General features: G+C 49.6%; 1 protein-coding gene across 12 annotated transcripts in view; it reads left to right on the top strand.

The window, feature by feature from the left end:
* The window catches only part of Znf217 (zinc finger protein 217), a 46,405-nt gene extending 30,897 nt beyond the window's left edge, over positions 1-15,508 (top strand). For 8 of the 12 annotated variants that reach the window (XM_037204519.1, XM_037204504.1, XM_037204520.1 and 5 more), the window contains exons 2-6: positions 3,370-5,096; positions 7,803-7,919; positions 8,462-9,991; positions 11,669-11,803; positions 13,423-15,508. In XM_037204519.1, coding sequence (XP_037060414.1) covers positions 3,707-5,096; positions 7,803-7,919; positions 8,462-9,991; positions 11,669-11,778 — 3,147 coding nt within the window. In that variant the 5' untranslated portion in view covers positions 3,370-3,706 and the 3' untranslated portion in view covers positions 11,779-11,803; positions 13,423-15,508. The other 4 variants (XM_037204515.1, XM_037204511.1, XM_037204531.1 and 1 more) reach the window with 4 other exon arrangements.
* Positions 15,509-15,724: the final 216 nt, after the last annotated feature.

Raw genomic sequence — 15,724 nt, 5'->3', positions numbered from 1 at the left:
TTCTCTGTGAGGAAGAGGGAGCACCTGCTATCACGTTTTGATGGACCACGGGAGGGGACACACTCAAGGGGTGCAGTGTTATTGTTCAGTTCAGACCTACCATGGCAGGCCAGTGCTCTGCAACTGACCACACTCTGGCCTCAACTCAGGGCACAGCTGTTTGTGCTGGTCAGCTGTGTGTGTGTGTGTGTGTGTGTGTGTGTGTGTGTGTGTGTGTGTGATGGGGGGGGTGGTGGGGAATCTGGGAATTGCCTTTAATACCAGTATTTGGGAGGCAGTTTCTGAGTTCGAGGCTAAGTCTAGTCTGCACAGTGAATTTCAGCATAGCCAGGGCTATGTAGAGAGACCCAGTCTCAAATAAAAATATTCAAAACAAAAAATCTTGGAGGGATGGAGAGATGATTCACTTGTCAACAGCACTTGCTGCTCTCTAGACTGTCCTTGTTCAGTCCCAGCACCCACCCCAGGTGGCCACAACCACCTGTGTAGCTCCAGCTCCAAGGGAATCTGGTACCCTGCTTCTCTGCCCCCAGCTTCTGGTCTCTGCAGGCACCTACCTGCACACCCACTTAGAAATAAACATTGTTAGTCTTGGTTGCAGGGAGTGGTCATGGGAAGTGGCCTTTTGACTCTCAGGAAGAAAATCCTGTGAACATTTGGGTTCATTTTAGCATCATGTCAGGAGTGGCAGGCACTGTAGCCCAGCGAATGGCAAAATCCAGTGCCAGGTCCCAGAGAAACAGCAGTGAACCAGCCAGCCACTCTGTCGTCCTTAGGATGCTACTTTTTATATTTTAAAGCCTTAAAATCTTTAAAATGATGGTAGAGAAAGACGATTTATCTTTAATTTTAAATTTATATTTCCTCATAGGATGATTTTAGATTGAACTAAAGTCCTGAGAGTATGTCCCAGCTGAACTGTAGTGGGTGGTGGTAGGCAGTTGTGGGATAGGCTTGCCCCTGAGTCTTGAGATGCTGTAACTCAGGCTGTCCAGGGCTGTACCATGGGCATAGTTGTGACCATTAGAATCTGTTCTGGAAGCTTCTTAGGAGGAAGTGCTCCCAGCTTTGCTCTTCCCTTGTCTACCTCTCAGCCAGATGAGGCCCTGCTTCTCTGGCCACCGGCCGGCCAGTGTGCCTCTTGTCCTTTACTGGGCACGTCTCAGGTTGCCATCTTTAGAGCATCTTTACCTTGAGCTGCAGCCTCTTCCCTCAGGCAGCTGAGGAGTTCAGAGATGGAAATTGGAACCATTCTTTCTCCCCTGAAGTAGCAGGAATCTTTATTCAAAACATAGGAGAATGCAGATTTGAACAGAATGCACCGTCCAGGAAGCAGGTTCTATGAGTGAAGGCACTCAGATGACACTTGGGATTATAAGTTACCCTGATCCCTGGGTTAGTGGTCATGGTTTGAACCAAGGGATGGTAACCTTTCAGAAAGGGAGCCTGTAGAGAAGTGGGCTTCTTTCTTCCAAAAGCTTAGGCTTCACAGATCAGCGGTGCTGTCCTCTCCTGTTACCCCAGCTCAAGCAGCTTTGCTGTTAGTTTTTTGAGATAGGGTTTCACATGCTAGCCCAATTTGGCCTGGAATTCACTATTTGATACAACGATTGCTTCTCTGCCATTTTAAAATAGTTATTTTAGAGCTTCAAAGAGGAAAGGGCGTCTAGTAACTAGGTGACTGTGCCCGAACTGCAGTTAACCCTGTGAAGTGGGTCAGCAGGGTGAGAGAGATTTCCAGAGGCTGTGCTTAATTCTCTAGTGAGCGTACTGCCTGGGTTGTGGGTGTCAGGTCAGTGAATGTGTAGCCATCTAAAATCGGTCCCAAGCTTCATTTGTGGCCAGTGCTTTGGTTGTATGGATCTATCAGCCATCGACAGAGTTCAGTGCTTGTGAGCCTTGCTCTAGTTTTAACTACAGGAAGTGCCCGGGTTGGGTTAGCTTTGCTGTGACACCTTGAAAGTCCTAACTTGGGCTAGAACTTAGGTCTCTGTTAGGTCACAGGGTGGTAACCACTCCAGGTCCTTGTCCTCCATTGTGATTGTAATAAAGGCAGGCATGAAGATAAGCGCTGCCAGCGGCCTGCTCTTCCCCCCTCTGCTCTTCACAGCCCTAGTGTGAAGAAGGGGAAGAGCCAGCTTCATGAATGAGCAGTGGGTGGGACACAGAAGGAGAAGGACAGAACTGGCAGGTGGCCTGGTGCCCTTTGGTTCCTTTGGAATTAACCAACTTGTTAGGATGAGGAGGCAGGGCTGTAAAAACAAGCCCTCTGTGCCATGAAGGACCCTGACTTTTTTAGGGGTTAATCCTTCAGGAGTGAAAGACCAGCCTCCAAAGCAGATCCTATAGAGTGCTAAGTCAAGTCCTCCTTCCACCTGGCCAATGCCCAAGTGAAAGGTGGAGTACAAGGTGAGAGGTATGTTCTCTGATGGAAAGATGGGCCACACGGAGCCAGGTCTGTGGAGGCCTGTTAGAAATGTGGACACTTGCAAAGTAAGTGGCTTCTGCATCTGATAGGTCATTTGCCTTCTGAAGCCCTGCCCTACCTGGCAGTCTCCAGTGCCCCAAACACATCAGAGTCCTGGGCCAAGGCGAATGCCCATTCTGAGGTGTGTCTGAATGCGGACCCGAGGAAGATCCTGTGTTGTGTGCTGAGGCTTGGACCTCTATGTGACTGAGATGGAGACCTCATCTGTCTCGTGTAGGTAGCCGTTTTGAGTACAGGCTGTAGGGTATTACCTGAAGCTGTCTCATTTTGTCAGCTCATTTCCTAACTTTTTTCTTTGGAGACAGGATCTCCCTATGTAGCTCTAGCTGTTCTGGAACTTGCTATATTGACTGGGCTGGCTTCAAACTCTCAGAGATCCACCTACCTCTTCCTCCTGGGCACTGGGATTAAAGCTTTTGTATAGCCTGTATGGAGGAGGCACACGTGTATCTTGGTGGCGTCTGAGACAGCGGAATTGTAACAGTTCTATCCTAAAGTGTGACTTCTTATTTATGATAGTTATTACATTAATTTTTTAGACTGTCTTTTATGTTGATGATGCTTACTTTGAACTCACTATGTAGCTTAGTCTGGCTGGCCTGTCATAGCCATTCCCTGTTTAAACTTGGCTTTTATATTTTAGTGAGCAGAAGTCTGGATTAAACTCTCCTTATTGGTTGAATTTCTACTCATTTAGTAAGTGTATTGGCTGGGAAATATGCTAGTGATTTAATTAACAAACATGTTTAGCAGGATGCATTATGGATTAGTTAAAGGTGTGGCAATTGAGTCTAGTATCCTTTTGTGGGAAAGACCACGTGACTCATGGTCCGAACCCTCTTTCTGAGCCTTCCTCACCGTGTCTTGTTTTTTCCTTTCAGAGTTTGGAAGTCCCTTGTCTTCACATTGCCGGGATCAACGTCTTGCTCAACTGAGCCACTCACCCAATGGAGACAGACAGAACTAGTGTCCTTGTGCTGACTCACGTCTGAATCACAGCACAGGGCAGCCATCAGACTTGGGTTGTGCAAAGACCCATCTCCATCACCAAGCTTGTCCTAAACTCCGGAATACATGTGCCCCTCTGAACTTTAGTTACAAGCCCAGGGCTCCTGGAGGTTTGAGTGACGTCTCACAAGTGGCCTTATTCTAACTCCAGAGGTTCCCCAGCAGACGGCTGGACTGTCCCTTCTATCTGACCCTGAAGTGGCAGGCAGCATGCCAACTCAGTCACTCCTCGCGTACATGGACGGGCCGGAAGTCATTGGCAGCTCTCTAGGCACCCAGGTGGAGGTGGATGATGCTGTGTCCATCAAAGGGCCAGCTGCAGTCCCCTTCCGAGCTGCGCAGGAGAGGAGCATGACCCCAGCTGAAGGGCACATGCCCCTGGACTGCATGTTCTGCAGCCAAGTCTTCTCCCATGCAGAAGACCTCAGTCAGCATGTACTCACGCAGCACCGGCCCATCGTCTGCGAGCCAGCCGTCCTGCGTGTGGAGGCTGAGTACCTAAGTCCTCTTGACAAAGGTCAGGTGCCGACAGAACCCCCAAAGGAGAAGAACTGCAAAGAGAAGGAAGAGTTGAGCTGCGATGTGTGTGGGCAGACATTCCCAGGGGCTTTTGACGTTGAGAGCCACATGAAGAAACACAAGGACTCCTTCACATACGGGTGCAGCATGTGCGGGAGAAGGTTCAAGGAGCCGTGGTTCCTGAAGAACCACATGCGGACACACAATGGCAAGTCTGGTACCAGGAGCAAGTCGCAGCAGGGCCTGGAGAGTCCTGTCACCATCAATGAAGTGGTTCAGGTACATGTAGCTGGGAACATCTCCACCCCCTACAAGATCTGCATGGTGTGTGGCTTCATCTTCCCGAATAAGCAGAGCCTCATTGAGCACAGTAAGGTTCATGCCAAAGAATCTGCCTCCAGTGCCAGTAGCACAGCCCCTGATGCCCAGCCAGAGGGGGACCCCACATCTCTGAGGGACGAGCTGCTGCAGTGTTTGAACTTGAGACCCAGATCCCACCCGGAGACTGCAGTGAAGCCTGTCGCCTGTATACCTCAGCTTGACCCGTTCACCACCTACCAGGCGTGGCAGCTGGCCACCAAAGGAAAAGTGGCCGTTGCCCAAGAAGAGGTGAAAGAGTCAGGCCAAGAAGGAAGCACGGACAATGAAGATTCGTGTTCAGAGAAAGAGGAACTTGGAGAAATTTGGATTGGGGCTAAGTCGGAAGGTTCTGGAAAGTCCAAAACAAATAGAAGCAGTTGTCCAGGTCTCTCACAAGACAAAGAGAAACCTAGACATGCCAACAGTGAAGTGCCTTCTGGGGATGGCGATCCCAAGTTGCCCAGCAGCAAGGAGAAGCCCACACACTGCTCCGAATGCAGTAAAGCCTTCAGAACCTACCACCAGCTTGTCCTGCACTCGAGGGTGCACAGGAAGGACAGGAGGGCCGATGCCCCATCCCCCACCATGCCTGTGGATGGAAGGCAGCCCGGGACTTGCTCCCCAGACCTCGCTGCCACTGTGGAAGATGGTGGGGCTGTGGACCGAGAAGGGGGCTCTGAAGACGGGTCTGAGGATGGACTCCCTGAAGGGCTCCATCTGGGTGAGTACTCTGCTGCCTCCCAGGCAGTGCTGGAGCATGGGAGTCAAGTTGGAATCTCAGTCCTTTTGCTTAAATTCCCTGTAGTCAGCATCTCAGCCCTTCCTTCCTTTCTGTAGTAAGGGGGTGGAGTTAAAAGGCCTGTCCAAAATCCTGTCTTGTTCTGAAAGGCTCTGCACATTCTGCTCCCAAAGGACTCAGGTTTTTATAGTTAGTGCACAGTGGGTAGAGACTGGGAATGCTGTTTGCCTCCTCAGGCACTGGAGTGACCTGGTGCAGGATACTAGGAGTTCTGGGACTGAGACCCAGGACTTGGGATCCATTCTCTGCCATTCCTGTTCTTAACTTGTAAGACCAGGACTGTCTATCAAGACCCTGTTTTTGTGTACGTTCAGATGGGTTTCTAGTGGTCCCAGAAGGAGCGGGGGAGGCTTCCCAACCAGTTAGCTCATCCTGCTGTGGGAATCGCCTGCTGCATTCTGATCACTTCGGTGTTTGTGAGGCCAGTGTTGATGAGTGAGCTTCCGAAATGGTCTGTAGGTGAAATCCAGGCACGTGGGCCCACTTCAGTCCCACTTCATGAATTTGGTGTGCTGTAATGGTGTTTATAGAAACAAGCTGTTGCCCAGGCTCACAGGATTGGGTGTGAGCTTCGAGCAGTGGAGCCCACCTGTGTTTCTGGACTTGCTGTCCACCCACACTTGAACCATTGTTAGAGAATATAACAATGCTCTGCTGCTTAAAGTAGTGAGCACCCCTGATGTGTGGGGGCATGAGCCACAGGTTAGTGATAACACTTGCAGATGTGTTTGTGGCCCTGCATGGTGTGTTGGAAGTCTTTGTGAGACCGGGGGTGAGGCCAGCAAACAGTTATGTCTGGCCTGTCAACCACTGTGCATTTGAACCAGTACCTAGTTCTTTTTCTGGCTACTGATTGAGGATCTTCAGTCAGTAGACTCCTTTCTCTGGGAGCACATGGGCATCTCCAGTCCTGACCTGCACACACTGCAGAGGCACAGAGGCCATCTATGAGGTCGTTCTTATGACCTCATGGGCACTGTTGTGGGGTCCTAAGGGAGGCTCCCTGGCCTGGCTTGTCACAAGTGGAAGTGCCAGGGTCTGGCTTTGGTTCCTGGTGACCCATTACACATTGCCCAACCTTTCCTTGCGATTTCCCTGTTTGCAAAATCGGCTTATCCACCTCTGGCGCCCCTCCCTAGGATGAGTTTGACATTAGTTGTAAAAGTTTACAACCCTGTACAGAACGGCATAGTCCAGTCAAGTTCCAGGCTGGAAGGTAGGCCCAGATGTTGAGAGGCCACAGCCTGTGTGTGTCAGAGGTGTTTCCTAGCCTCTTGCGTGTGATGTCAGGAAGCCTGCACCCTGAGGACACAGCTGCATGCAGGCTAGCTGTGAGCCTAGCTGTGATGCAGTGGGACCGTAAGGGCAGCATCCACTGTGCAGTCAGCCAGTTTGCTTTAGGGCTGCTTTCAAGAAGTTCGTTCACAAAGTGCTGAATTTCCAAAGCCTCTGCTACCATTGTAAGCCAGGAGTTGTGTTTTATGGATCCCCTTCCCTAGTGGGGATTTGGTGTAATGGAGATAGCCTAGGTCCATTCATTACACCTGCTCTTGCCCAGGTATATGGATCAGCTGTCTTTGCAAATTAGTAAGAAGGCAGCATGTGGCAGAACAGGGAAGAGGCCTGTAATTGGAAATCAGTTTCGTAAGGCAAAATGACTAGTTGAAATATGCCTTTTTGAACCCAGGAGGGACCTGTGTCCTTGGGATCGACCACTGCCTGCATCATGGCTGATGACTAGACTTGCAGAGATGGCTGTGGTGGGTCATTTTGCCTTCCTGCTAGAGCTGACACTAGGGGGCAGTCTTAACAGTCCTGCGCAGGTTGGTGGGCTGGTGAGAGTGAAGAAGCCTCAGCGGCTTTAGCTGCCGTCTCCAGTGGGCCTTCACATCAGGCACTTCAGTCTTGCCTGTGGCGTAGATTCTGATGAGCCAGGTCTGTTTTGCCCATGAGATTGCTTGGAAACCATAAACTCCACCTTCCCAAACTTGGCTAAATTTTGTTCAGCTTTCCCTAGGTGCTTGCCCAAAGCCAAGCCAGGGTTACTGTTGAAGTTACTTTGTGCTTGCTGCCCTCTAGTGGTCACTTTCTTCATCTCAAGCCGTTTTCGGCTGGTGGTTAGGAGGTTTTATATTGATTGCCTCCAAATAAAATTGCTGGTTCTGAGTAAGGTGGTCTCTCTGGCCAGTAAGCCAGGTTCAGTACATGCCAGGCTCCACCATGAAATGGTCATTCTGGTGATGAAGGTGCAAACCCTGAGTACCTAGGGCACTAGGCTGTACTCGATCACAGAGGAGCACAGTTTAGTGCTGGGCATGGTGGCACACCCCTTGAATCCCAGCAGAAGGGTGGCAGGCAGGTGGATTCCTGAGTCCCAAGCTAGTCAGGGCTACACAGGTGAGCCCTCGTCTCCAAAACAGCACAAAACAAAAGCACACGGTCTAAGGCATGAAACACTGCCTTATGGCATTTGGTATGTTATTTAGCCTTTGAAACTTCTACCCAGAACTAAAATAAAAAATCATTTCATGGTTTCTCCAAATGTTTTGTGTCAAGAATACTGGAGTCTGCATGCCTGAATCATGTGCTTCGTTTGACTTACACAAATATTTTTGTTTCTGCTTTAAGATAAAAATGATGATGGAGGAAAAGCAAAGCCCCTCACGTCCTCGAGAGAGTGTAGTTACTGTGGCAAGTTTTTCCGTTCAAACTATTACCTCAATATTCATCTCAGAACGCATACAGGTAAAGGACTTGTTTCTTAAAGCATGTGTTAGCTAAAATGATGATGATGATGATGATGATGTGCTGCTGGTCTGTGGTTCAGTGGCTTATGTGTCCTAAACTTGAACAGTGGGGTCCTGTTTTGAGGCTGGTTTATGGCTGCCATATTCTGGTTCTCATCTGAAGACAAACCACTTTATGATTTTGGAGTGAAGCGAGGGTATATTTGCTGCTTTGGATGCAGTGGGGCATCAGTATGGGTTAGGAAGTCATGAGCCTGCCTTGGCTTGGGAGCACCGTGTAGTTCCCTGTGCTCCCATTTCCTTAGCTGAAAAAGTGCACAGACTGCCACAGGGCAGCAGGGGAGGCCAGGTCAGTAAAGCGTGCAGTGGGCTTTTTCTGGGAAAGACGGGTCTAAGTAAGTGTTCAGTGCACTGGGCCCTTGAGATGTCCTAGATAGGGAGATTGGCAGATAGGGGACAACCCGTGTTTCGTGTCATGGCTTGTCTGGCTTGCAGAGTTGTACTGGCGCTTTTCCCTAAACATGGCGTGTCTCGTTCTAGGTGAAAAACCGTACAAATGTGAATTCTGTGAGTATGCCGCAGCCCAGAAGACGTCTCTGAGGTACCACTTGGAGAGACATCACAAGGACAAACAGCTGGCGGACGCTGCGGCCGAGGTTAAAAGCGAAGGTCGGAGCCAGGAGCCGCAGGAAGCACTACTAACTGCCGACAGTGCACAGACCAAAAATTTAAAGCGATTTCTTGATGGTGCCAAAGATGCTAAGGGCAGCCCACCTGCCAAGCAGCTTAAGGAGACGCCGCCGCCTTCTGTCTTCCCGAGTGTTCTGGGCAGCGTCCTCCTCTCACCAGCACACAACAAGGATACTCAGGATTTCCATAAAAATGCAGCCGATAGTGGCGAGAAAGTGCGAAAGAGTCCTGCCCCTGCTTATCTGGACATGCCGAAAAAGAGAGCAGCGGGTGAGCCTCAGGCCAGCATCCCTGCCTGCAAACTAGAGGGGAGTGGGCCCCTGGCCCGGGAAGGTGGCCATAGGGAGAAGATGGAGTGGGAGGCCGACTGCAAATACAAGCCGGGTGCTGACTGCCAGGACAGGCCTTTGAATCTGTCCCTTGGGGCGCTCCACGCCTCTCCTGCTCTCTCTCTGAGCAAGTGTCTCATCCCTACCATCGCCTGCCCCTTTTGTACCTTTAAGACTTTTTACCCGGAAGTTCTGCTGATGCACCAGAGACTGGAGCACAGGTACAATCCCGACACTCACAAGAGCTGCAGCAGCAAGTCTGTGCTGAGGAGCAGGCGGACGGGATGTCCTCCTGCCTTGCTAGGCAAAGATGTGCCTCCCTTGTCCGGCCTGCACAAGCCCAAGACTAAGCTTGCCTTCTCATCACAGGCCAAGTCCTTGTTCCTGGAGAAGGCCCGGCAGGGCACCTCCGGGCCAAGCAAAGCTCCCCAGACATCAGGGCCAGACAACAGCACTTTAGCCCCGAGTAACCTGAAGTCACACAGATCACAGCCCAGTGCCGGGGGTCCCGGGGCCACCAGACCGCAGCAGGCAGAGCTGTTGCCCAAAGGTGGTGTCTCTGCTGCTACGGATAAAGTGAAAAGACCCGAGCTGAAGCATAAGACCCTGCCAGCTGCCCAGTCTCAGTCCCCCCTCGGCTGTAGTAACGGCAGTGGTTCCATCGAGTACCCCATGAAGGCTGACGGCCCGTGGGGGCCGCCAGGGAGAGACTCCTACTGCCGTCGGAATGCTGGCAGCGCCACAGCCGAGTTCTGTGAGCCGCTTCCCAAAAGACTCAAGTCCAGCGTGGTGGCCCTGGACCCAGAACATCCTGGACCCAACGGCAGAAGGAGCTTCGAGCTACCCAAGTACCATGTGGTCAGGAGCATCACCTCGCTGTTACCAGAGTGTGTGTGCCCATCGCCTGTGATGGCCCCGAAAGCCCGTTTCCTGAGCCCTGGGGAGGTGGAGTCCCCCAGTGTGTTGACTGTGCAGAAGCCCTACAACGCCTCCGGACCTCTGTACACCTGTGGACCTGTGGGACACACAGGAGCCAGCCCAGCCCTTGAAGGTACTACCCAGGCACTAGGTTGGCACTGAGTTTAGGCACACATGCCATGGGAACCCAAGCAAGCATTCTTCCGTACCCAACACGCAGCATGGATTATGGGTCTTCAGAGCTTAACTTTAAAGGATTAAGTCTTGAATTTCTCTTAAGGAAATAATATAGAATAAAACAAAAATAAAAACAAGTTAAAAGTAGTTTCTTTCCTTACTGTTGAAGTCAAGGTACCACCTGGGCATGGTGGTGCATGTCTGTTATCCCAGCCCTGGGTGACTGAGGCTTTTGAGATTAGCCTGGGCTATATAGACCCGTTCCCAAGGGAAAACAAAAAACAAAATGTGGGTGCCATTGAGATCCTGCTTAGGCCTCTGTCACAACCCTCTTTTCCTTTCCACAAGCCATGGCCGACACTCCAAACCTCCGGTGGGATTTGGGATTTTTCTGTGTTCCTGTGCTGAAGAGACTGTGTGTGTGGCATTGGTACACTGGTCTGCTGAGGAGGTCGCCTTGTGGGGAGTGGTCCTCTTGTGGATGACTTTGGAGTTCCCATAGGGAAATAGTTTCTTTTCCAGAGTTTCATGGAGCTTTCTGGTGCTTTCCAGTGCTTGGAGGATAAGTAGTCTATGTGTCTCTCTTGCAGACTTGTCTGCATCATGGTGTTGTGGGTCTGTGCTGTTCCACAGACAACCACAGTCAGGCCTTGTAGGGTTGGCCCGGGAGAGGCAGTCTAGTATAGGTTTTGAAGTCCAGATTTTGTAGACCTGTACACCACTTTACTTGTGTTGTGAAGCCCTGAGAACTACTCTCAGTGTGGTGTGTTCTGGGCACTTCCTGCTGGAGAGAAAACCAACCAGGAGATCTCCTCTGCTTCAGTGGATTGCATTAAAGTGGTGATGAAGTGGTAATGTGTCTTTGTGGGTGTGGGCTATCAAACCCAGGGCCTGGTGCGTGCTTTCGGCACAGTGCACCAGCTGAGCTGCATCCCTACTCCTGAAGGAAGTGGTAGGTTTTGCTCCCTGTGGATTTAGGTGTCGAGTGTTCCATGGTCTTTCACGTAAGTCTGACCTTTTTCCTGTTGCAGAGAGTTTTGTTTATGGTCTGTGTCAGCTTAAGTACATTGCTTGTTTCGTTATGGTGTGTGTGATGTGGGTAGACATTGGGGTTGCTTTCTTGCTCCATCCTCAGTCTCCGGTCTTCTGCAGCCTTAAGTGCCTTCACTGACTGAGCCATCGTGTTGGTGCCCAGTTTAAGTGTGTGTGCCTGCCTGCCTGCCTTCCCACCTAACTACCTCTCCCTCCCTCCCTACCTACTTACTTACTTTTCGGGACAGGATCTCATGTGTAGCCCTGGCTGTCTGGAACTGGCTGTGTAGACCAGGCTAGCCTCAGTCTTGTAGACATCCCTCTTGCTCTGCCTCTAAGTGCTGAGATTAAGGGTGAGTGCCACTAGTCCTGGCATGTTTCTTTTTAAGAGACGGTCTGATTTTTGTAGCTCTGGCTGGCCTTGAACTCACTTTGTAGACTAGGCTGGCCTGTCTCCACCTCAGCCTCTGGATTAAAGGTGTGCACCACTGTTGTCCTAAACAGACAGCTCTAGACACTTGCTTCCTGGACTGAGAGCCTGCACGTCCTGTCGAGGTGCTGGGGCCAGACTCCAGGTGACCTCTTCCTTCTCTTCACTTAGGAAAGAGGCCTGTGTCCTATCAGCACCTGTCCAGCAGCATGCTGCAGAAGAGAGGCCATGAGAACTGTACTGGAAATACACATTATCGACCAAATGACAAAAAAACTTGATTTCTGATGGTTTTGGGGGGAAAAGGTGAGTGTGAGTATCTTTAAATAGATTGTATTGGTTAATTTTCTTTTTAAAAGTTTATAAATATTATCTTTAAGTTACATGTGTTGGTGATTTGTGTGCTGTGGAGGGGGGTGGGTGTAGCATGTCTTAGGGAGTCGTTTTCTCTTACCACCGGTGACATTGCTCAGATTGTCAGCTTGGCAGCAAGTGCCTGTACCCGGTGAACCATCTGAGTGGCCCCATCTTTGTTTGTTAAAATTTACAGAACTCAGGAACTATAGATGCCTGGCAGTAGTTAGATAGCCCGTGAAATGTATTGAGTCTTTACCATGTAGTGAGCATCTAATGAATCAAGCTTTAATCCTCACTGCAGCCAGGCTGTTAGGTTAGGGCTCAGCAGGCTACACTCCAGCTCCTGCTGCTGAGAAAAGGGGTTGGATTGGGATGTGCCACACCCATTTGTTTACTCATAGTTCCATAGCTGCCCTCCTGCTATAGCACAAAATTGGGCGTGTAACCCAGTAACCAAGGGTTACCATAGTTCTGCTGGAGATGGACAAGGTTCCTGACCTGAGGCTGGAAGACAGACTCCAAGCCAGCCTGAGGAGATAGGCTTGGCCTGTGTGGCTTCCCAGAGTCCAGCTGCTTCTCTGCCTGGCATTGTCTTGGGTCTACACAGAGCTGAAGCTGTGCTGTGCCTGCCCTCTTGGTTCAGAGCTGATCAGAGCATTCTGAAGTCCTTATCTGTTCTGGGAACGGAACTGGGCATGGGTAAGCAGAGGTGTGTTTTGACTTTCGGCTTAACAGTTCCGTTGTGTATGAGTGGCAGCTTCCTGAGCTCAGGGGGGGGCATTGTTAGCACTGCATGGCTGTCCGTTTAGATGTCACAGCCTGGGCAGCTGCCATGCCAGGCTGACTCTTAGGCTGAGGACTTATTACCTGAGCACTGCAGTTAAATGGCTTAGATGGTGCTCCTGGACAGAGGAGGCTGCCTCTCAGGTGAGTCCCATGAAATCGGCCCATGTGCATGTGGATGGAGCTGTGATGTAGAGGTGAGAAGATGCTCCAGCTTCAGGGAATAGGGATTTTTGCTCAGCACCAGTTTGATTTTCCTTTTTGCAAGTAGGGAACAGGGTCTTGCTGTACAGCGTAGGCCAGCTTTGAACTTGGGGATCCTGTTTCAGTTTCCTCAGTCCTGGTATTACAGAAGTGAGCCATTAACACTGGGTAACCCTTCCTTGAGTACTGGGTTCTGGTTCTTGGTGTAATTATCTCATCCCGCGTAGTCCATCAACACATAAAGTAGTCTCTAGCTGTGTTGATTGGGAAATTGGAGCTTAAGTGGAATCCTTTACTTGTAGGTTCCCATAGTTGACTCATGTATGTTGAAAATAGTATTACTTTTGTTGATGTGTGCATCTGTGAGTGAATGCCATGTGAGTGCAGGTGCTCTTCCTGTCCAGAAGAGGGTATTTGATCCCTTGGAGCTGGAGCTACAGACATTGTGAGCTGCCTGGCGTGGTTCCTCTGAAGAGCCAGTCCTGGCAACTAACTGTAGGGCCATTTCTCCAGTTTATTTCTTCGGATCCTCAACCAGTGTGCTTTGTCCTAATGGCTTTCAACCGTTTCTTTCCCCTTAGGTCTTGCTGGATGCAAGTACACACTTTCCACGGAATCACACTTTGGTTCATCTTCTGAGAGCACGTGATGAGAGCTACTGAACAAGCTGTGACTGTATTGTACATAGACTCGCAGAGCAGAGAAGAACACTACATTCTCCTAAGTTCTATTAACTTTTGTACCAAATAGCAATAAAAACTAGTGGGAGCAGTTGGGCTGTACACGAATGGGGACTGCAAATCTATTTTGTCCCTAAATATTTTTTTAAATAATTGACCAAATAAGTTTTTGCATACTTGAGCGCTGCTGAAAAGAAATCATTTGGGGTGGGGTGGGGTGGGGTGGGGTGGGGTGGGGACTGTTGTAAGGCTCGCACCTCAGGTAAATGTAAATACCTACGTTGTAAACTTGCTGAAGTACTGTGTGTATTTCTTTTCCTCATGGAGCTCAGTGACTTGAGCAGTTTCTGCTTCTTTATGCTTTCTCATTTAAAGTGTGTTTTAAAGCAAATCCTCCCTGTCCTGTATTATGTTGAGTCCTCCACAGTCTATTGTTTGTCCTCACACAATTGCTGATGGAAGTGTTGGCACTCTGAGGATGGCTGTGCATCTCGAGTCAGCAGGACTGAACCTGGCACCTTTAGTCAGCTGTTAGCAGGTAGTCAGTGAGGAAGATAAAACATTGTCTTCCTGTGGACAGGTTGTCCTGGAACCCCAGCATCCTGCCCTGGGGTGGTCTATGATGCTTCTGAGCAAACGTGCCTACAGAGACGCCATCGCTCTGTAGGGTGGCAGAGCCAGGCTCCATGGGGGCCATCTCAGTTCTTCATTTCTGTTGTGAGAGTCAGTTTCTTGGAGAGTTGTCTGGGTTAAGTCTAGACAAATATGCCAAATTTCCTTGTGTGAATTGTATGCTGGGAAGCAATTTTAAAGGGAGTGAAAGGTTTGGGGAGATTTTTAGTTTGTGTCTGGAGTCTTGGTGTGTCTGGTGTGAATTGTGAACACCTTGAGTGCTGACTGAGCCTCCTGGCAGGCAGGGAGAGAAGAGCTGCTGTAGTGCCCTCGTCTCCTTTTCTTTGTTTCTCGGCCAGGGTGATGTCCTCAGTGCACAGGCAGCTTGGGCTTGAGGGAAGACAGCCACCAGCTGGCTTGCTGGACGTTTTAAACTTGAGTTCCTTTGATGCCTTGAGTTTCTCCAACAGTTTTTGGGTTTAGCAAACCCAAAGTATTTTATTAAGAAACTGTTTCAAAGGTGAATTTGCACTGCTCCCTTTCCTTACCCCTCCCCCTCGGTAGGACAGAAGGGTGAAGAGCTCAAAGAACCCCGGCTCTTCCCACTCTGATTATGTGACATGGGGGTCCTTGGGAGGCCTGTGGACGGTCCCTAAGGGAGACTAGACCTCCTGTGTTGAAGGGAGACCCGGGTTGAGATGTGTCTGCTCTTGCAGAAAGTGCTTTTGTATCAAGAACATGTACACTAGGCCCTGTTCCCGTCCACAAGCTGAGCCATATGTACATAATCTAGACTGTTTTCTTAGGTTCTGCACTTTTATAGCCTATTTTTGAAGATTAACACATTTGCAAGATGATTGACTCAATCTTTGCCTAAATCCAGCGAGTATCCAGGAAGCTCGCAGAGATGATAAATGTAAATCTTGAGGGGGGAGGTTATATACAATGGGGGGCAAAAATAAACCTGTATTAAAAAAAAAAATCACCAAATCTATTAGAAAACAAGTCAATGTGTGTAATGCTGAAATTTTGGGGGCTTTCAGATTTCTCTAGTTATATTTTCTGAATGCATAAAAATTCCAGGTTTTGTTTGTTTGTTTATAAACAGCCCGTGTACTTCACAGTGTGTTCTTATCAGTATTAACTCTCGGGATACTACTGGCTTCCTCCTGTGTCTTTCCTTTGCGGCAACAGTACATGTGGTAGAGGTACAATTCGTTGGATTTTTGTTAATGTATTTATTTCATTCCGGTTTGATTTATTTTAATTGTTGATACTTAAGTTGTCAGACCGTAGACATGCTTTATTTATGATATATTTCAGCTTAAAGTTATGTTATTATATGTGGATGTAAATATAGATTTGGTGTTTTACAGCTCTGGTGTTCTGGTTTTTATTGTGTCCCTGGTTCGTTCTTTCTCCCTCTCCCTCTCTTCCTCCTTCCCTCCCCCCCCCCGTGCCCGCCCCCCCCCCCCCGAACTTCTGAGGGTTGGTTTTCTCCTTCCCTGTGGGGCCCTGAAGGAGAAAATGACCTGAACTCAGGTAGATCATTAGGCTTGCCTGCAGATGGCTTTACCCACTGAGCTATCTT

Source organism: Peromyscus leucopus, chromosome 1 (genome assembly GCF_004664715.2).
Source record: "Peromyscus leucopus breed LL Stock chromosome 1, UCI_PerLeu_2.1, whole genome shotgun sequence".
Taxonomy (NCBI): domain Eukaryota; kingdom Metazoa; phylum Chordata; class Mammalia; order Rodentia; family Cricetidae; genus Peromyscus; species Peromyscus leucopus.
Note: the sequence above shows the minus strand (reverse complement) of the source record. Positions and strands in the feature narration are given on the sequence as shown.